We start from the raw sequence: 22,075 nt of genomic DNA, 5'->3' as shown, positions 1-22,075 counted from the left end.
GTGTGTGTGTCTCTGTGTGTGTGTGTGTGTGTGTGTGTGTGTGTGTGTGTGTGTGTGTGTAGCGTATTCGTAGTAGGAAGGCCACTCTTGAGGAGCTGCAGTCAGTCCACTCAGAGAAACATGTACTTTTTTACGGCACCAACACACTCAACCGCCTCAAACTGGACAACCAGAAACTGACTGGTGAGACACACACACACACACACACACACACGTACACATAAACACACACACACACGTGAACACACAGCTACCTGCACAAGACCACCAACCACCAACACAACCATCTCTTGCTCTCTTGTACACACAGTCTGTATACACACAAAAATGCTATATATGATCATTACAACGTATAATAATGAAGATACTATATTTTTTCTCGCAGCAATCTTATCTCAACAAATGTTTGTGATGCTGCCATGTGGAGGACTTGGGGTGAGCGTTAAAGGCACACACACACACACACACACACACACACACACACACGTGCACACACATCCACGCACACATCACACACCCCAATAAAACACAAGAAAAAGTCATGTGGGAATCTTTCCACTTATCTAATCACATTACCGAACAGCAAACATTACATGGCTGATTATGCGTCATTACACAATTAAGCTAATAGGGCGATAAATTGCTGATGCTGTTGTTTTTGGCTGAGATTAGCTTGAAAGCCAATCAGAAATCAAAGGCTATTCAAGGGTGAAAGATCGGAGTAAAAAAAAAAAAAAAAAAAAAAAAAAAAGAGGAACAAGGCAAGGCAGCCGGCAAGGCATCTGTATTTATATAGCACATTTCATACACAGAGGCATTTCAAAGTACAAGGGGAGAGAGTGAGTTGGCAGCATGAAGGGGTGCCTCGGGAAATGTGGTTGACTGAGAAGGAATTTACCTAGAGGGAATGGGTGCAGGGAGAACAGGGGGAACGTACAGTAGACACAGAAGAAGAAGGAGAGAAAGAAAGGTTGGAGAGCAGAATGGAGGAAATGAAACGAAGGAAGAAGGAAATAGTGACACTGCAGAGGACAGCCAGAAAAGGAGTAAGTGGAGAGGATAATGAGAGGACATAAACCTTTGTATGACTTTGATAAGGAGAAGGACAGATAATGAGACCCCTGAGAGCAGGTTGAGGGAAGAAAAGACGAGAGATGAGAGGAGGAGAAGGAAAAGAAGAGATTGGGAAAGGAAGGGGAGAGTGGGTAGACAAAAAAGGGGGCAGGGTGTCTGTTGATAAGACGACTGATCTTCCTGGATTTCCGGCCCTTGGCTGCTCTGGTGAAGTGGGCTGATTGGAACAAGATGGCAGAGTCGGTGATAAAAGAAATTCCTGTGATTTCATTGTTCCGCTTAGCCAAACCACCAGAAATGTGAGTTTTGAAACATGGAATAACATAGAAATGCAGGGCGGGGTTTTTTTTATTCCCGGAATGGATGGGATGAAGAGATAGAGGATGTGAAAAAAGAGAGTTTCTCAACATTTGTCATTGTCTACAGGAGTCACAGGTGGACAAATCTATGGGCATGGATTCATAATCCAAATCTGACTGCATGCATTCGTAATTCATGGGCATGGATTTGTAATATGGCGACATGGATTATGAATTTGAGAGCACTGTTTTTAAATCATGTGCACAGATTTCTAAACCGAGAGCACAGATATGCACATGGCTCTTTTTTCTTTTTCCAGCTGATCCCGGGGGGCTCCATAGATTCCCTACCTTAACAGAAGAATTGAATTCCTAATCTATAGGACCTTTAAAATAATCACCACAATGATAATTATTGGACATTTTCACATTTAAACTACTTGTTAAACCGCTCCATATGAACCCTGCCACGTCTTCCTCTGACTTGTATAACTTTGATATAAAAACCAGCAATTTCAAGTTTCAGCTTGTGACTTTATGATGCCGTAATCACTGCCTGATTGTTGTTTGGTGATTGTGTTTCTGATAGGTAGACACAGATACTATCTGGAACGAGATGCACACATCGACAGCATCCCGAATGGCTGCAGGCTGCGTCACAGACCTGGCGCTTAAAGTGGCACAAGGAGAGTTGAAGGTGTGTCTTTGTTGTCAGTTACCTTATCATCTGTGCTATGTAGTCTCTCAGGAATGTGTGAGCGCAACAGGTGCTGAGGTAAACACCATTATATATTCTTTGGCATATACTCCACTGGGTATTTCAGCTGGCAGTTTATATGGATAAACTATGCATAAGCAATTTCAAGATGTTTTTTTTTTTTTTTTTTTTTTTTTTCTGAAAGTAGCAAGGTGTTAAATTTTTGTTCCTCTCCCCCCAGAACGGCTTTGCAGTGGTGAGGCCCCCTGGACACCATGCAACTCGCTCCTCCCCTCTGTAAGTACAGCAGCATGTACACACACATGCACACATGAGCACACATACCAAGAGCCAGGAGGTCTCTCCAAAAAAAAGTTTCAGAGGTTTTTTTACAGATCAAATACATCTCCAGAGAAAGAGAGCGAGTCTGTCTCTCCGTCTTAATGCATTTATGTCTGCGTTTGTGTGATGTGTTCTACCTGCCTATTGCCCGAGGCAGACTACCTCCTCTGCTCTGTTTCTTTAAAGCTTTCAAGACACAAGACAAAGAACCTTAAAAGAGTTTTGATGTGTGTGCGTGTGTGTGTGCGTTTCTGTGTGTGCACAGCGCGCACGTGTGTCAGTCTTTGATAGGAGGCATTAGCCAGCTAACCACATTCAGCTGGGACTGTGTGTGTGCTCAGCAGTGCTTGTCACTGGTTATTTATGGAATGATAATGACTTTTCTTGATGAGGGGAGTTTGGACAGCATATATGATATACCATCCACACACACTCACAATTTTACGACCCGTGCTGACACTGACACTTTCAACATTGCTCAATTGTTTTTCATACATCAACGCTCCCCCCCACTCGCACACCTTCACCATAGACAGCGAGTCTTGGGTGAAGCGCTGCGCCAAGTTGTGAGTTCATTTTCTCTGAAATCATCTCAATTATCCTGCCAGCAATTCACACTATGCTGTTGTCTGGAATGTAGAGTGTATTTTTATGATAAGATCGGCTAGTTTCTTTGTCTGTCACAAAAAATGTGTGGGTGCTGCATTTCTCAGGAGTGCAGGGTTTTTGACTCAGCATAAATTTTTGTTTGTCAGCAGTGGAGGATGAAATACACAACAACTTGAGATGCAATCAATTTATCTTATTTACTTAAATATTCATAGTACTTCAGTGGGGCAGGAGCTTCCCCAGTCGTATCCATTATAGTCAGTGCTGTGATTGTCTGGACTGTACAGCCACCATATAACTCAGTATTAGGGAAATGCCTTTGAGGTTCATAAGGTCCATATGGTGATTCTGTGATATCACTAAGATGTCCTGATAAACAGATGTGTTGGCCCATGTTTCTGCCTGTTTGTCCACAGGGGCTTCTGCTTCTTCAACTCTGTAGCCATCGCTGCCAAGCAGCTCCAACAGAAACTCAACGTCAGCAAGATCCTCATCGTGGATTGGGTAAGAAGCCACCGCATGACCATCATTAGTGGTCCCCATATGGATAGGAATAAACGTATACACACACACAAATGTATTTCACGTACCGGGCACAAACATGGCTCCAGAAGCAGGCCAGCCCTACACAGTAGCACTCCTATTTATCATTTAGAGACACTGCTGTCCTGGGTTGCCATGTGTGATTTAAACAGGCACGTATGAGTACACACTCAGCACACACAGACACACATGCAAATGTGATGCATGTGAATGGGTTTGCGTCATGTCTGTGTCTTAACAAACACCTTGCTCTCTGACGTATTACTGCATCAAACACTACTTGGTACCTACTCTGCCAAAAAGATTTAAGGTAAAAATGTGTTTGCCATTGACAGGCAGAAGACTTGACAGGCTCAGCTGTCTGCACTTTGGGCCACACAAATATATGACTTGTAATAAGAGCTTGAGCAGCCCATTGAAATAGATTACATGTTTCTTTTCTGTGCACACATAACCCCAACTAAAATGTTAGGGTTATTAAAATGCATCCCAAATAATGTTTGAATCCTTCAAGCTGTAGTTATAGGCAACTTCCTGCTCCAGTATCTTGCAACCACCTAACTTGTCATCCAATCAATGTCCAGGATGTTCACCATGGTAACGGCACCCAGGAGGCTTTCTACAAAGACCCCAGTGTTCTGTACATCTCTCTACATCGCTATGATAATGGCAACTTCTTCCCTGGTAGTGGAGATCCCACTGAGGTAGGTAGAATGCACCTGAACTTACGATAATCGCATGTCCATCACATGAACACACCCTGCCTCCAGCGCACAGCAATGCTGTGTTTGCATGCTTTTGTTTGTGTTGTCATGGTGTCCGTCTGTCTGTGCGTAAACACATTCTTGTGAACCCAGTAACTCACGAACACCTTTTAGAGCATTTTGCTGTATAATGTCACATATTATGGAGGAAATCTCCAACACTATTATGAGTCGTTAATGCTTTAAAATATTTTTAAAACATTTTATTAATGCCACCTATGTGCTTTATGAAGACAAGTATTAAATTTTTGCTTATTAATATAACTAATTGTATTTAATATATGATGGTGATTATGCTTGCACATTACACAGCTGACTGCCTCTTCTTTAGCATTTATTTGTGGGAGTTAGAAGACAATTTGTAACAATAATTCAAATTATAATGAATTATAATATAATAGTAGGGTTTTCTTCATTTTCTCTGGTCTTGCTTGTATGTAGAACTAGACCTTATTGGTCGGGCATGGCATCGAAACCAAAGTATCAACAATTTATCCAACTTTCTGTTTTGTTCAACATTCACATGAATTGCACATGATCCAGTGAGCACAACCTGAGCACACCGTGATGCAAGTTTATTTCTCCAATTCAGTTCAGTTTATTGTAGAAACTGAACTGAATTTAAGTGCTTTGGCTGTTATAACTTTATAGCAGGATGTTTACGGTACAATTGCATGCTGATGTTTGCATACAGGAAATTCAGCTGCCTATGAATTCCGCCTGCGGTCTCTCCAGAAACCAAGTGTGATGAATATCCCCAGTCAGATGAATTGACCCCAACCCACGGTGGCATTCACCGCCCATTCAATCCCGCACATTCCCTCCTCCCATTCTCCCATCCTCCCCCACAATAATGAGGATAAAATAGCCGATGTTTTCCCATAAAATCTCCTGATGAGGGACGGTACATAAAATGCTGTGATGGCTTGGATGTGGCTTTGTCTTAAGTGGCCCCTCGACCTCCATTGAGCTGTGCGGTAAACCTCTGGAGTCTCACTGTCCCCCGTGTAGGTATATAACACGCCATGGGGTAGGGGTGTGATGTCATAGCCATAACAGAGAGTGCTGAGTACCACACAGAAACCAGCGGAGGTTTAATCCAGTCCAGCAACTCATGAAACATGAAAGAGTAAGAGGACAGAGAGGGGCGCGAGAGACTTGGAGTAAGAGCGAGGAATTGTGTGTGTTTGTGTGTGTCCGCGTGCATGTGCGTGTGCACACGGGTACATTACCAGTTGGCAGAGGACAGAAAGCCTCATGTGTTTTTCGTTTGCCCTGTGAACATCCCGTCCACTGAGAGAAGAGTGGAGTCAGACGCTCTGCGATGCACATCAGCATTCTTGCTCTTTCAAACACCCTCTCGCACCCATACACATACACACACACACACACACACTAAGGAAATTACTGTGCCTTGTTGCCAAGAGACTGTCAGTCAGCCTCCTCATTCTCTCCTCAACCTGACACATTGACTGATGGGGAAGGGCTTAGAAAACAGCTAAATAGCTGCTAGCAGCACTACAAAGACAGAGGCAGGAATCCTTAGACCTTCCTTCCAAGTTCTGGGTCAAACAGGAGAGGTCCCTTGGTTCTGCTTGGCATTTTGTGAAACCACTCAAATCTGAATATCAGCAGTTGCCAAATGAAGAATAAGTCCCAATATAGCTGTAAAGCTTGGGAATCGCATTTGGGTGTAGCTCTGTTGTGGCCCTCAATGATTTATAAGGCCATTTGACAAATTGTATCAAAAATCAAAATGGAGGGACAGGGGTGTTGAATTAATAGCCATCCGTCTTTAATTTAGGAATCGTAATCACTCCCTTGTGTTGCTGAAAAGAGATGCAGTCGTTTTCCCTCAATTGCTGCCATGCAACTTTTGCAACAGTGGTGCTCGTTTTTGTGAACAGTTGACACAAATCTGTCATTGTCATGCAGTTTCATAAAGCTCAGCAGAGCTCAGTGTGACACTGTAGAAAGCTGAGCCATAACGGCATATATAATAATATTGTAAAGTGTATGTTTTAAACCAGTAACATGAATGGGAATCAAAGTTTGTTCTTTCGTGCCCCCTCTCTCTCTTTCTCTCCATCTCTCTCTCTCTCTTTCCATCCAGGTGGGTGCTGGTGCAGGCGAGGGCTTCAATGTGAATGTAGCATGGACAGGGGGTTTGAACCCTCCCATGGGCGATGCAGAGTACTTGGCAGCATTCAGGTAACAAGTGAAAATGAATTATAATTCTCATTCAGCCATAGGTCAGGGCCACAAGCCACAGTCACATTAACTTCAGACATTATTACACTCATCACACTGCACAAATCTTCTTGACAATTCAGTATGTAGAATTATATTAAGGCATTACATCGGTAATGATATCCCATGAATTCTTAATGTTAATGTAAAGTCACCCCTTTGCTCTCACCACACACCTTTCCGTTTCATTCAAGCCACTTCCCTGAATGAATATGGTGTGGCTTTATTCTGCGGTGTAATGAACTCTGAGTGTTTCTGTCAGTAACACTGGCTCGCCACCAGATGATTAAACAGTATGTGAGGTCTGCATGGTGCTGCATACAGCACGCACAGTGGGTGGGCCCCTCGTCAAAGGAAGGATGCTAATGGGCTAACCCGTACGGTTAAAAACCCATAGAGCCAGCAGGCAGGTCAGAAACACTAAGTCCAGTGTTTACTGGAGCTCTGGATGCTAATTAAGGTACAACTGGTTCTTTCCTGCGCAGGCGTCTGGTTTTGGTGTTGCTCATCAGGTTTGGGCAGTGGCAAGTGTTTTCATGTGTAAAATGTCCTCAGTTAACCACAGTATAGTACTTTACTGTGTAAAACTTGCCCTCTGTCAAAGTTCCCTGGATTGGTTAAATTTCAGCATGGCACGCAGTTAAAATTTGTAAGGAGCATAAATTCTATCATGCAGCACATGAAGGGTTTGTGTAAAAACACACACTCTCCGCTATGGCTTGAATGATAATTTTTCAGTCGACTGTGCTGTCATGCTGTGGATCAAGTGGTGCGAATAGATGCATAACATTCTATACAGACTAAATTTAATGCATCATGAATTCATGTTTATGCAATAAGTATCTCGTCTGGTGCCAGCTCTGTAATTCAATTTAAATACATGATTTAGAAAACAGGGTGTTCCAGACTCTCTCTCCCTCTCTCTCTCTCTCTCTCTCTCTCTCTCTCTCTCTCTCTCTCTCTCTCTCCCTCTCTCTCTCTTTGGGATGGAACGGAAAGCGAGCCAGAGTGTGGTTGTTGATGATGTGTGTCTCTGTTTTTGGGTGTGTATTAGTGACAGGGGAAATATTGTGGTCAAGAGTGGTGGGACTGTAGTGCAATCAAGAGGGGGCTCAATTGAGTTGAGATTAAGTGTTATGACGTAGTGTGTGTGTGTGTGTGTGTGTGTGTGTGTGTGTGTGTGTGTGTGTGTGTGTGTGTTTGTGCCCGCGCGATGGGAGGATTACTAAGGGGGTCAAAATTGAATGTCATTATAATCAACGGTAGCAAAGCACACACGTGTACTGCATAACAGCCAGTTGTACAAGGAGGGTATGCGCATATGCAAGTGCATGTAGGGTTTTTTGTTCTATGCATGCATGTGTTTGTGCATGCACATGATTTCCTGTGCGTTTCTGGATGGGGGGGGCAAATGCTTATGGTTCAAACGGAGTGAGGAGGGATTTGGGGGTGGGAGGGTGGCGGGAGGAGGGAGGGTAGAGGAAAGGAGAGGAGAGGAGGAGAGGAGAGAAGAGGAGAGGGTAGGGGAGGGAAGGAGGGGAGGGGAGGGAGGCAGGGGGTGCATTGTTAGGGAATCCAAAGGCGGCGTAATTAAGCCCAATGGATCCCAGATGGCTGGCTGTCAGTGACGTGAGAAGAGGGACGAGCTCCTAATAGGAACCAGACGGCTCACAAACGCCTTTGAACTGCCGCCCTGAGAGAGAGAGGCAGAGAGAGAGAGGAATCAAACGCGGCATGGGCCGTGCACGCTCGCTAAATAACTGGCAGCAGGAGACGAGAGGAAGTGAGGAGAGAAGCGAGGCAAGTGGTCTTAGAAGAGTTGAGTTGCGGGTGTCACAGTCCAGATATGTCTAGAGCCCCGTGTTTATCTGCTGGTGTCACTCATCTAGGCACCACAGTAACCTGCCGCCTGCCACCTGCCTCAGCTTGTGTGATTTTACTGCCTTGGAAGTGTTTGCGCCAGCTACATTTCAGCTATTGTCGATCTAGGGGAGGTTTTCAGAGCAGGCATGCTCTATTTTGAGCAGTGCTCTGCTTCACATTTAAACAGTTACACACATTCACACCTGGGAGCCGCACCAGTACAACCACAGTCTTCCACTGTTGGCCACTGACCGAAAGCGCATCAGGCACAGTGATCAAGTGCTTGACGTGAAGATTTGCAGTAAAAAAAGTCCAGAGAAAATGCTACACGGTGTGAGTGTAAAAAGAGATGTCATGAGAGTCATTTCATGTTATGATTTTTGTTGCATTTCAAATTAACCACACTAACATTACAGTAATTTCAGTTTTGCTTTGCTGCAGGACAATATAATTTGTTTTACTCTACTGGCAAAGTTGAACCGTAAACTGAATATGGTAAAAAAAAAATAAAAAAATAGATGGTGATATTTTTAAAGCTGCTTTGATCCTGGTGTCAGTTTTGAAACCCATCAATCAGTTCCCACCACTGTTACTGCCGAGGAAGGCAAATCTGCAGTTCATTGCTCTGGGGAACCTGTTGAATTTCTCCACGAACTTTCAATTATGTCCCGGTCCAATGCGCTCATGAACCGGCACTCGTAACATTTTCCCGCAAATCCACCTACACCTATAGAAAAGTATTATCGGATTTGTTCAGTTCTCCTTCGTTTTCTTCTATATCTAGGCTTCACCACTTCAAAACCCCAAACATTACTGATGAGGAAGTGGGAATATCAAAGTGTGTGTGTGGTCTACAGCGTGTTGTTTTCTCCCTTCCTCCTCAGAGCGGTGGTGATGCCCATCGCCCATGAGTTTGCTCCTGACATCGTGCTGGTGTCGGCTGGCTTTGATGCTGTCGAGGGACATTCAGCACTGCTGGGAGGCTACAAAGTCACAGCCAAGTGTAAGGCTCAATAGCCCTCCTAAGCAACTTCTCATGCAATTACGCACTGCACATCATAATGACATCATACACACACATGCATGTGAGTTAGTGTCTTGATATCCACTCCCAACGCCCACAAAGACAAAAGTGTATCATGTATTTAGTTTTTAAGGCTCTAATGGGTATTCTTAATCTTCAAACCATGTTAGCATGTTAATCATTTTCCATAATGTTGATGAGTTAGTAGCTTAACAGTCATCATCTGATACAACCTGTGCATGTGTGTGTGTTTGTGCTTTTGTGTGTATGTGTGTGTGTGTGTGTCCCGCCAGGTTTTGGTTTCCTGACCCGTCAGCTGATGTCCCTGGCCGGGGGTCGGGTGGTCCTGGCACTGGAGGGGGGCCACGACCTCACCGCCATCTGTGACGCCTCTGAAGCCTGCGTCAGCGCCTTGCTGGGCATGGGGGTGAGAAGGATGTCCCTGAGTGTGTGTTTGTGTTTAGGGGTGTATGCCATCTTCTCAACACTGCGTCTCGTTTGTGTCCCAGGTGGAGCCGCTGTCCCAGTCTGTCTTGGACCAGAAGCCGTGTGTTAACGCGGTGCGGTCCCTGCAGGAAGTCATCAAGGCTCACGGTGAGAAGCGAACGCCCCACACCTCAGCACTGCACAGTCATTCAGCAGGATGAAATGATTTGCTACTTTATAGGGTTTTGGATGCATCAACAAAACAGCGAGCAGAATAAGGGATAACATTGTTTTCTCATGCTACTCATTTAGTAAACAAGACATGTGAGAGGTTTGAGAGGTTTTCACTGTAGGAACTGTCTCGCCCCCAGTATGTTTGTATCACTTTTCCTATCTTGCTGTCCTCAAGGTCAGTCGTAAGCTATGTTTCAGTAAAACTGTCATGCTGATTTCGCAAAAATATCCACAAGAAAAACTGAATTTCAGGAATTTTGTTCGTGATAGTTAAAGGAATGGCCTTATTTCATGGATTCATATGAAGATGAGAACAGAAGTGATGCTCACACAAAGGAGCCGCAATGGGGGAAATATTTCTGTGAAGTTGTGGTGACAGACATGGATTTTATAGACATTTCAGGATTTCCCAAGCCACTTTTGACCTGTTGTGCAATGACACTGTAACATAGATTGGACCAATACTGCAAAGCCTGTTATTATTTATTAAACAAATGCATGTCATTGTCTATTTACTGCATAATTTGTTTACTGAGATTGAAAAAAAAATCTGAGCATAAAACATATGTAGTACAAAGGAAATTTTTAGCCAGTTTTGCTATTTCCAGTCCATGTTTCCAATTTTGATGGTTCATAATTTGCACAGAATACCGTGGACTCTTTACAGACTCTCTCTGTCCTATGTGTTGCTCTTGGCAATCTTCTTGTCCAGCATTTCATCTCTGTTTCCATCATTTGTCCCCCTCTATCTCCTCACCACTACTGCTCTCCGGCCACCTATCTTCCCTTCCATCCCTGTCTCCCATCTTTCCCTCCAGCCCTCCCACACACATTCATGCACACACACACGCACACACACGGCCGCCCTGGCTCCAATTATCTTCAAACACTTCTCTGGCACACGACCTTCGCAACATCCCCTCCTGATTGCACACAAATGTTATCCCAACTAAATTAGATTAATTAAAAATATTTGCAAAGCCACAAGAATGTTAAGCCCATAATTTAGGCCTGGAGTGAAATATATGTGAGTTGCAATCTCCCAACACGCACGAGAACACACACACACGGAGATGGACACATTCACAATGCGGCACACCTAAACACACGGTGATTGATTTGTAGGACATGCGTGTGTCGGGACACATTTAGTCCTGAAAATCATAACTTTAAGAATAGATTTCATTTGACTGCGTGTTGAATTTATCAGCATGGATATTTAGAGCATTGGCTTTGATATACGTTTGACAGGACAGCTATAGTAGATACAGATATAGATAGTGCTTTTTATTAATGCAATGTGGAGGACACAGTAAAGGCAGTTTTTCTCAAGGAACCATGTATTTAAGGAAATATTATTAACTGGACCCGTTAATCTCTCTCTCTCTCTCTCTTTCTTTCTCTTTCTTTCCTCCTTCCTCCTCTCTCACTCATTTCCCGTCCTGTTCCTCCCTCCAGGTGAGTACTGGCAGAGCGTGAAGTCCTCAGCTGCCACAGTGGATCTGTCCTATCTGCAGGCCCAGAGGTTGAGGCTGCGGCGAGACTCTGACAGCGACGCCGTCAGCGCCCTGGCCTCACTCTCTATGGACGTCCTCGCCTCAGACAGGTAACAAACACAACTGTATATCAGCCACTGTGCAAATACACCAGTCACAAATTATATTCAGATATACACTATCATGGTTATGTGCATCTGTTGATTTAATGTGTATATAGATTAACACTTTCTTTTCACTTCTTTTTACAAGAAAACAGCAAGATGAACTCATGGAGAAAGGTGATTCCTTGTAGAGAAAAAAAAAATCCCGACAAATACTTTTGACCAAGTACCAGCACACTCAAACACAAACTCTCACACACATGCACACAAGCTTACACACACACACACACACAAAGCTATGCAATTTGACCATCACTGGAAGCAGATGTCCTCCTCAGTTCAACCGCTGTATTCAACGCCTCACACAAAACTCAGCCACCTCCATCTGCGTAACTACTGGCCTCCGTCCGACCGCTCACCTGCCTCCGCAAACACACTGACCACACGTCCTTCACACGCTTTGAGGAGGACCAAAAACTCAGTTCAGTGATGCCCCTGAACGGGGCATCACTTAATGAACTGAGAAGAGGGTGAAAGGAAAGATAAGCAGAAGCAGATTTTATGAAGGACCACTGGGAGTGAGCAGCTTGACGCAGCATGAAGACACATGACAAAGCGCAGCTCTGCGACTTGGAGCTTTCACGTCGGAGATGACTCCCACAAGACTGGTTGGAGACCACTCAGACTGTCGTAACCTTGCGGCGGGTCAAAGGTCACCTCGGCTTACTGGAGCCAATTACTCAGAACGGAAGAAGTAGTCCCGTTAGGACGTGCCTGTGAAGGAGAACAGATACTGTATGTCCCCTGCACTTAAAACACGTCCCACTGTGATGATGTCAATGAAGGAAAAGATCTGAGTTTCTCTGATTGTTTTGCACTGTACATTCTGTAATGTGAACTTGAGGAAGCTTCATTCACAAGCTGGAGGAGACACACGGCCGTGATGGAGCTTCTTCTGGGTTGGCAATATTGTCAAATATTTTTTTCAGCTTATTTTAATATGCATATCTTTGACCTATGATATACTTTATTGTGAATGTCAACACAAAATGTAATGACAACACATACTTGTTTTTGATTTTTTTTAAAGAATCCAGCAAGAGTGGAGCTGCAGTGAAGCCTATGATACATATGTTTCATATTGTTTTGTATGTCCTCAGATTTTCTTTCTTTCTTTTTTGTGTGTGTGTCCTGGGTGAGTGCATGCAGCAAAACTCCAGACTGCTATTTCATTCCCCGTTAGACAAAAGAAGACAAAGCAGTCTTAACTAAGTGCATCTTAATTGTGTATAGATAAATGATAGCAGTGACATTAGTCAAAATGAAGAGCTCATACCTCGAAGCCACTGCAGTACTAGAAGCTGTAGGTAAGGAGAGACGACAACAGAAAGGCTCCTAAAGGAGATTTTTTGTTTGTTTGTTTTTTTTACACATAATGCAGTATGTCTCTTACAGTATGCAACCACACAGAAATGATTGTATAAATGAGGATGCAGATCAGCCAATCGCAGAGCATGAGGAATTCCTCGCAGTGAGGTTGATTTTGGGAGGTGGGGCGGGAGATGTGTCCACTGACCACTGTGGCGTAAAAACTGCTTTGCCATTGGTCCTCTGCATCGATCAGGCCTGTGACAATCACACAAAAACAAGTGCACTTATAAAGCCCTCAGGAACGTGGGGTTAGACACATGACTTAGGTCTTAAAATCCTAACTTGGATGTTGCTTGTTAAGGGGACCAGTGTTTCAACCTGTGGAAGAGCATTCCTGCTGTATTTTTTAAATCTCTTTTACATTTTTTTTTTTTTTATTCTAATGTTACAAAGACACGTGAGCTAGCCTTTGTTCACATTATTGATCTTGTGCCGTTCTGTTTACTGTCAGTGTCAGGGATGTTTTGTTCCCCAGACCGAAACGAAGACATTTTAACAGTTAGCATGGAGTTACAATATTGAGATAGTTGAATATCCACACAGTGCAATTGGACACAGGTTAAGCGCAACCAAAGCTTATGAGAACAATGTGCCGTCCATGGGCTGGCATGGCTTAAATAACTTCAAAGACTTTCAAGAGCTTGTGAATGTTTCTTTTTCTATCCAAACAGTTGAATATTACCAAAAGCACAGGATGGATACATAAACAAGTCTATTTTTCCAAAAACTAACATGACTTATATTTATAAATTCAAATTCCATCCCTTTGAAGTGTCCTTTGCATGTGTTACACAATTTTGACGGTGCTATAGAGAGGGTTTTATATATATATATATATATATATATATATATATATATATATATATATATAATTTTGATATACCTTTTCTTTCTTTATTTCTTTCTTTACGTTGCAAGAAATGTAAAAAAAAAAATATGTTATGTTAATGTCACAACAATGTGAAAGCAAACAAACCCAGTTATAGTTCCGTACTATATAAAACATTAGACGAGTGTAGCCGTGCATTTGTTCTTTGTGGAAGTTGTTTTATTCATGACAGTGACCTCATATCATTTGTCTTAATGTAAGTGTCTTATGTTTTGCATTTGTGTTCTCAGAAATGAACCCTGTGCAGAGAGACCAAATTACAAACATTGTCCCATGTGCCTTTAAATACCTTGCTGACCAACCTGTGTGAAGGTAGCTTTAACAAACTGGATCTTAATTAAAACTGCAGGCCAAGAAAAAGCCCCATCTCATTTCCTCATAACTGGCCTTTTCTTTGTTTCTGTACAGTGTAAATAGTGACTTTGTTTTGTTTATGTCCGACTCTGGTCTTTTCTACTTTTTTTGTCTTAAAAAAAAAATCTTAATAAAGGTAAATTATATTCACTTAGTTTTTTCATGTGAATGAGATGATTCATTGATTTGTGATCGTCACATTATTCAGGGCACGAATTATTTTGTTAATGATCTGTTATTTTTCTTTTTAGCAAGGTGGGCTCGGCTCTTGTCCATACCTGAACACCTGAATACCTGAATTTTTAGTTTCCTGGCAATGTCAAAATACTGCACTTATGTAGCAACAAAACATTTTATTGTCCACAGGAGCTGACATAATAAAGATTATCAAAAGCAGATGCCAAACAATACAAAAGAAACATCATCCAACCAGCAATTAGACTATGGTTACAAATGAATCCTCTATGCTGTAGCAATAATCACTTCATTGTAAATTTGACACATTTTACAAGGCATTTTGTCACAGCATAAATTTTGCAAAAATATATATATTTTTAAAAACAATGCAGAAACCAGACATACATTGGTCTGATTTTCTTGCATTCTAAAATACAACTTTCTACAACATTCACTAATGGCACAACTGAACTTACAGCAATACAATGGTGATGATGTCTTAAGCAGGTAAAATGTATAAATCCATTCAGTGGTTTTCTAAGTTTCCAACATTGAAAAAAAAAAAAAAATCTAAAAATAAACACAAGAGGAGTACTATGATCTAAGATCAGTGGTTTGTGATTTACATAGAAAGATTTTTTTCCCATGGACATTTTTTCATTGTGTAAAGCCAAGTGTAATGAATATGCAGAGTTTGCATAATACAGTGTGCATACACCAATTTCACACTTTAAACTTTAAACCCCCCCAAAATACACAGAAAGCTGTACAGCTGCTACAGAACAAAAGTAGAAGATTTGCATATAATTCCTCATGCTCTTCCCGTCCCACAAGATGGGGGTGTGAGAGCCAGAGCGATTAGCTTATTAGCATCTTAGCTGTAAACATTCATTGGCTGTGACCGCCCTCTAACCATCTCTGTGCCATTTCATTAGTCATCTCAATGTTCGTCTGGCAGTGAGTCGTCCTCTTAGAAATGCTGTAAAAAAAAAAAAAAAAAAAAAAAAATCGGGTGGACGGTTATCACAGAGTTACCCAAGGCACTCAAACCAGCAGCCATTTTGTTTCATTGTCTCCGCAGGCCAGCTGTTAGGTTTTCTTGTTTTCGTCATTCAGAATGTTTATTGCTTGACTATCATGTCTCCAAACATGTTCAGTGTTTCAGAAACACAAAGTGAAACGAGTTAGAGTCAAGCTTCAGGGGAACGCGTCAGTGTCACATGTTGAGGACATGTGTCCGGTCCAGTTTGAGAGGAGGACAGAGGGGATTTTTTTTTTTAAGATGAGAAGGGCTGCTTCTCTGCTGAGAGGTTGCCGCTGAGTCAGGAATAGATTTCTTCTTCAAGGAGGCAGAGAATTGTCCTTTTTTCAGTTTTCTAAAGAGAGGAGAAATACACAGAGGAGCAGTTAACGCTGATATCTAACACTGTTCCCTCATAATATAGGAACATTTCACACATCATTATGTTTTCACCAGCAGTGCTGCTTTGAAAACATCTCATGGCAACTAACTTGGAGTGAAAATACTGTTTTTCAGTGAAAATATTCCAATTACAGTCTCCAAAGTGTTTGTTGGTGGTAGAAAGTGTACAACAAACAAACAACGGAACACTTCTGCTTAGGGCAAGTCAAAAAATACCCACAACTCCCTAACTTCAGCTTCCTCTCTTGTTTTAACAAGCAAACATTTCATCTGGAGCATTCTCAATTCTCCCTAATTACAGTGTGCCTTTCCATGCTTCGAGAAAAGTAGAGAAAGAAAGAAAGAGAGAGAGAGAGAGAGAGAGAGAGAGAGAGAGATCCAGTGAGAAGTAAGGTCAACAAAATGTTTTGTGGGTGTCGTCTCATCAAGATTTTAGTTATGCTGTAAAAGTGCAAATTGACAGACATAACTTGTTTTGTGCCATGTAGCGTACACGACACTTCCTCAGTTGTGACCATGATGTGACAAAGTGTTGGCAACTTGTCCCATTCCACTGCATGGGTTTGTTCATTTAATTACATTTACACTGAAAATCTGAAAATCTTTAATATTACTATAATAATGCACATTTGCACATTTGATCATGCAATAATTCAGCATGAAAGAAATCCAAGATTTTGATTGTTCTTTTTTTGTTTGTTTGTTTGTTCTTTTAGTTACACTTTAATAATTCATAATCCACATATTGGATTAATGTTTCATAAATCCTGATGCATTTTTGGAGCAAACACTATTTTAATCACGCAGCCTTGCCTTTCGTCCAACACTCCTGCCTACGTGTCAAACCAGAATTTATTCCTTCATGGCTCTCTATCACTCCAACTGTCTGAGTAAGCCCAACCCAGTACACACACACACACACACACACACACACACACACACACACACACAACCATACACACACATAACCATACACAAGCAGATGCACATGCACACTGACATTCATGCACGCACACAACCAGCACCTGCACTCGCTGCGGGTTTAAGTTTGTCCCTCTAAAAATAAAGATGAGTATCAGAAGCCCACAACTTCTGGTTGGGGTTGATTTGCAAGGCTTTTAAAATGCAGATGGGCGGCAGAGGCCTTTGCATCTGGTCCCAGATCAGTCCAGAGTTAAAGCCAGAGGTTTAATATGCAGAGCAGAGCATCCAGCAGCTGGTCAATCCAAACTGTAACACACACGCACAAACACACAGGCACATGCACACAGCAGAGTCGGGGGTTCCAGCAGAGGAAAGAGCAGCAACAGGCATTTTGATTGGAGTATAAACAGAATGGAGTGTATTGTTATTGCCAACTCAAACAGAACAGCCCTCTCGCTCTCGTTCTATAAATCCCACACCGGGCCAGACACCCACGCACCCTAAAAACATGTCTAGGGAAATGAGCATGTGCACTGTGCATACATGCTCATTTTTTTGTATTCCACATATACATATGTATATACATATCCAATGAATCAGTGCTCAATGTACAAAATATGAAAACTTTCCCATGGTAACTCTTTACCAATCACAAAGGAGAACAATTAGATGAAGAGAAGTTAGACAGGGATTTTTATGATTTAAGACAACTGAGATTCTCAAGGTCAAGGTCAAGGTTACTTTATTGTCCCCCATGAGAGGAAATTGTTTTGAATAAAAGGAAATTGCTGCAAAATCGACAGACGTAACCCGACAGCGCACATTTACATCTACATGAACAGCCTGATTAAGATAATAAATCCTGTTTCTCTTAAAACACATAGTCACTCTCTCAAAATCCATTACCACTCTCTCAACACATGCCCATGTTTCTGGATCGAATTATGCAAAAGTAATTGCAACTCCATAACACAAAGATGGCCCTCATATTTTGTATATTCATATTGTATATTTTTTTAGGAATAAGAACGCACAACCAGAAAGGTGCAGATTGTCTGCTCATTGTTGTTTTGACACTGTATTTTCACATGAATGGGAAAAATGCACACACACACGCAACCAACAACAACAACAAAAAAAAAACACATACAAAGATAAGTACTCATGAATGCATATTATTTGAGCACACACACCATACACCCAAGGCACAAACACACATACACGTACTCGCACATTCACACACTTCTTCCAACTTTGAAGATTTTGTTCTTTCCAGCCCTGGTCATTTCCTGATTGGATACTGAGGAAAGTTGCAGGCTCTGTGTGTTTCTAGCACTTTTTCTGCACCGGGCCCTTATGGCCCAGGAGATAGCAGAGTGGTAGGTAATAACTACCACGTTGCGTTCAAGGACACTCCACTCCACATGCAGCGGCCTTGGCTTTCCATCCACAGCACTGGAGCCTTCAAAGTCCGCTGCAGAGGCCACTGTGGATTTAATAGCAGCGCAGAGTGGAACACCTGGAGTGTGCACATGGCCAGCGGCTGAGTGTGTGTATGTGTGTGTGTGTGTGTGTGTGTATAGACGTATGCATCTGGAGTGTGTAGTGTTCAAGTGTATGCGGACACATTGTTAATGTTTAGTATATTAAACTACAGTATTTCCTTCTGTTGCATGTCCATTTGTTGATAGATGCGTGTTACATCATAGTACTCATGTAAATGGTGATTTAGTGATTTTAGCACAGCCTGTATACAATGTGTAGTGTGTGTGTGTGTGTGTGTGTATACGTGTGTGTGCGAGTGTGAGTGTGTGTGAATGCACATCATGTATCTGTGTATTATGTATATCTGCTCACAAGTGTGTGTACATGTATGTCAGTGTATGTTTGAAAATTTGTGTTTGTGTGTGTTCATCTTAATCAATCATCTGATTTCCTGCAGCATGTTGCTCTTCTCTCTTTCACACACACACACACACACACACACACACACACATTCACCTCTTTCGTCTAATTAAATGCTTATCATGCAGGTTGTCATCTGCGCTCAGATGCCGCTCCCCACCACTTTTCAAACATTCAACTAATTTTTGAAAGACCAGAAAACAGGAGATGAGACAGAGAGATATACTATCAGTGAAACATCTGCACGTGTATTCCTGTTTACTTTTGTACAGATGTGTGCGCATGCACATGCACACTCACACCCACACACAAGTGCATGTGCATGCTGTTACACAGGTAATTAAAGCTTACTGCAACCAAGTACATACACACACACACACACACACACACACACACACACACAGGCACACAAGTGCACATGTTCGCTGACATACACACGCACAACACCCTGTGCCCCCCTGGCACACACACCTTCCTAATGCCTCACAACTGTTTCCAATCTAAAGGTTCCTGCTTGTCTGGGCCCCGGCGGGGCCTGATTGCACGACACTGGATACAAGATCCTGAGGAGAAAGGGCAAGGCTGCAGGGGAGAGAGAGAGAGAGAGAGAGAAAGAGAGAGAGAGGGGTGTTTCCTCTTTCTTTCCCTCACTTTCCCTTTCTGTTATCTTCCTGTCGTCTACCTGTCGGACCCTTGTGTGTGTTTAAACAGTTGGAAAAGTAATAGGCTGTATCTGAAGTGGCTGGAGGAAAACAGTTGTCTACCAAACACTGGACTTGTGCTGTTCAGCTTGATTACAATAATGTTAAATACACTGTTACACTGTTAATGTTATGCAAACCTCAAAACATACCTTATATAATCTTAAATTAATATACCAAATATCCATGTTAACAATTACATATAGAATCAGTTGTACATAACAACTGACATAGGAATTAATTAACAGCTAAACAAATTTTGACATGTCAAAAAATTATGTAAAAACATTAAACCTGAGCAGTCAAATATCAGCCATACAAAATTAGTTTGTTCTATAATTTTTAGAATAATTGGAGGTAGTACATTGCAATTTTGTTCCAACTTCATTCAGGTCAGAAGCCAAAATAGATATTTCATATTTAAGTTTTCAAATTAAACCACAGTTTCTATTCTCATAGTTTATCTACTCACAGAGAGACTTGAGCACATACTTTTTTTCTAAAACATGTATTGCATAATTTATAAATATATATTTTTTTGTATATTGACACACAGACTCAACGTCAAAAGATGACAGTTTCGTTAATGCCGCGATTCAACACATAAACAAAAAGTCAAATAAGTGTCCCTGCTGCTTGCTGAGTAGCGTAATAATCAATATCTGTGTCGTATGTGAATGGGAGCCATCTGAGCATGTGTTGTAATCATGCACGTTTTAACTGTTTACCTCAAGGTTTTGATTCTCATTTATAAATTTACTATTTTCATGCACATGCAGTTACCATCTTTCTGCAGAAATTTGGAGTCGCTTACAAGAGCATATCAAATTTGTTTCGAAAGCTTAATTCTGTATACATCTACTATGACGTATTCAAGAGCAAGGCCTTGAAATATATTTTCCACACAATAAGCCATCTAATCAAAATTGAAAAAATAAATAAATAAATAAATAAATACAGTAATGACAATAACTTGTTACTCGTTTTACCTTCTTTACTGAAAATGTGATTCCTTTGTATTGGTGATGTGTACACATTTGTATATGTTTTATATATTTTTATTTTTAAGTATATGCATATATATACAGTATGTTGGATGTGTGTTTTTCCTATTTATTTCATGTGTGTTCACTTCATTAACACTATTTCTTCAGGCAGCTGCAAAGCTACCGATAATACAAGAGTGTATTTTCACTGTTTTGAACCTGGGAAGAAATCCTATGAAACAAAAATTGTGTTTATCAGTGCCCTTTTTTGATAACTCGTGGAAAACAAAGGTGTGTATGGATGTATTTATGTTTGTATCTCTCTGTGTGTGTGTGTGTGTGTGTGTGTTTATGTGTTTATGTTGCATTGTGTTCATACCTGAAGCGCTGCACTGGAGCGGCTTGTTGCATTGGACTAAATTCTATAGCGCAGATAAGAAAAAGCACTGGAATGGGAAAAGCGGAGGGGAGCAAGGGCAGCTTTTTTAGTTATAGTAGCACAGATACAACTGCAGATGTTAATGCTGGAAAATAAAATACGGCCTGGTGTAGCAAAGGTCACAGACAGGGAGGTCTCAGGGAGAGTAGCATGAATAATTTTTGGAAACATTTAGGCTGAAATGTATAAGATGAGACCAAGGGAGAAGACTTATTAGTATTCAGGGATTAAGGAATAGATGCACGCAGAGGCAGTGGGTAGAGGTGAGGACAGGAGTGGGTTAGGAGAGAGGTTAAAGGGGTCCTAGTGGCTGGTGGACATGGCCCAGGCACCCTCCATCCGCCAGACAGAGAAGGCGTAGCTCAGTCTTTCATGGGCCAGGTAGTTGCAGCTGGCCAGCTTGGCATCCATCTCGTCACTCTGGAGCACCTGGTAGAGGAAGTCGATGTAGCGTGAAGCCAGCTTCAGGATCTGAATCTTGCTGAGCTTGTCCGAAGGTAGCGTGGGGATGATCTTGCGTAGAGAGGCGAAGGCGTCGTTCAGAGACTGAGTACGTTGGCGCTCTCGCACGTTGGCGATGACACGCTGAGTGTGCAGGTCCTCAAAGGGCTGCTCCGCGCCGGGGCCTAGCGAAGAGGGAGCCAACGAGACCACAGACGAAGGGCTTTTCTTCAACCTCTTCGGCCCAGATGGGAGCAGGCTGTTGGGGCTGCCAGTGCTACTCTCCTCGGACCGGCCAAGGCTGTCCTTCTTGGGATAAGGGGAACGTTTTCGGCTTCCTGGTTGGAGGTTCTTCTTACCTCCCCTCTCCAGTTCCTCCTCGCTGGCCCCCAGCCCTCCTTCAGGGGAGTTGGTGCAGGACACTTCCTCTCTCATTCTAGCGTCCCACGCAAGACCTTCTTACTTTCCCCTTTCCTTTTTTTTATCTCCTTTTCCCCTCGTTGACACTTGCAATGTCTACAACACTGCACTTGACAAGCTACTCTGAAATGTGTTCTCCGTGTCCAAAGAAAGCAAGAAGAAGAGATAGTTGGCTCAACTTACGGCTGCTGGAGCTCCATTGGACTGGATGTCAGTCAGACTCTCCTGTTTCCCGGTTACCTTGTTAAATTTCTCACCTT

The 22,075-nt window shown here is 42.3% G+C and overlaps 2 protein-coding genes across 5 annotated transcripts in view; one reads left to right on the top strand and one right to left on the bottom strand.

Moving 5' to 3' along the window:
- LOC115359111 (histone deacetylase 7-like) overlaps positions 1 to 12,152 on the top strand; it is a 40,560-nt gene extending 28,408 nt beyond the window's left edge. For all 4 annotated transcript variants that reach the window (XM_030051438.1, XM_030051440.1, XM_030051437.1 and 1 more), the window contains 12 exons: positions 63 to 183; positions 386 to 435; positions 1,963 to 2,070; positions 2,312 to 2,367; positions 3,438 to 3,525; positions 4,149 to 4,268; positions 6,442 to 6,539; positions 9,326 to 9,444; positions 9,759 to 9,892; positions 9,975 to 10,059; positions 11,584 to 11,731; positions 11,874 to 12,152. In XM_030051438.1, coding sequence (XP_029907298.1) covers positions 63 to 183; positions 386 to 435; positions 1,963 to 2,070; positions 2,312 to 2,367; positions 3,438 to 3,525; positions 4,149 to 4,268; positions 6,442 to 6,539; positions 9,326 to 9,444; positions 9,759 to 9,892; positions 9,975 to 10,059; positions 11,584 to 11,731; positions 11,874 to 11,916 — 1,170 coding nt within the window. In that variant the 3' untranslated portion in view covers positions 11,917 to 12,152. The remainder of the gene's footprint in view (positions 1 to 62; positions 184 to 385; positions 436 to 1,962; positions 2,071 to 2,311; positions 2,368 to 3,437; positions 3,526 to 4,148; positions 4,269 to 6,441; positions 6,540 to 9,325; positions 9,445 to 9,758; positions 9,893 to 9,974; positions 10,060 to 11,583; positions 11,732 to 11,873) is intronic.
- Positions 12,153 to 21,073: 8,921 nt separating this feature from the next.
- On the bottom strand, positions 21,074 to 21,830 carry LOC115359133 (twist-related protein 2-like). Its single transcript, XM_030051478.1, has one exon. The coding sequence runs from the start codon at positions 21,828 to 21,830 to the stop codon at positions 21,258 to 21,260; it is 573 nt and encodes a 190-aa protein (XP_029907338.1). The 3' UTR covers positions 21,074 to 21,257.
- Between the last annotated feature and the right edge of the window lie 245 nt (positions 21,831 to 22,075).

This window comes from Myripristis murdjan, chromosome 5, assembly GCF_902150065.1.
Source record: "Myripristis murdjan chromosome 5, fMyrMur1.1, whole genome shotgun sequence".
Classification (NCBI taxonomy): Eukaryota; Metazoa; Chordata; class Actinopteri; order Holocentriformes; family Holocentridae; genus Myripristis; species Myripristis murdjan.
This window is presented reverse-complemented; position numbering and strand designations above follow the sequence as displayed.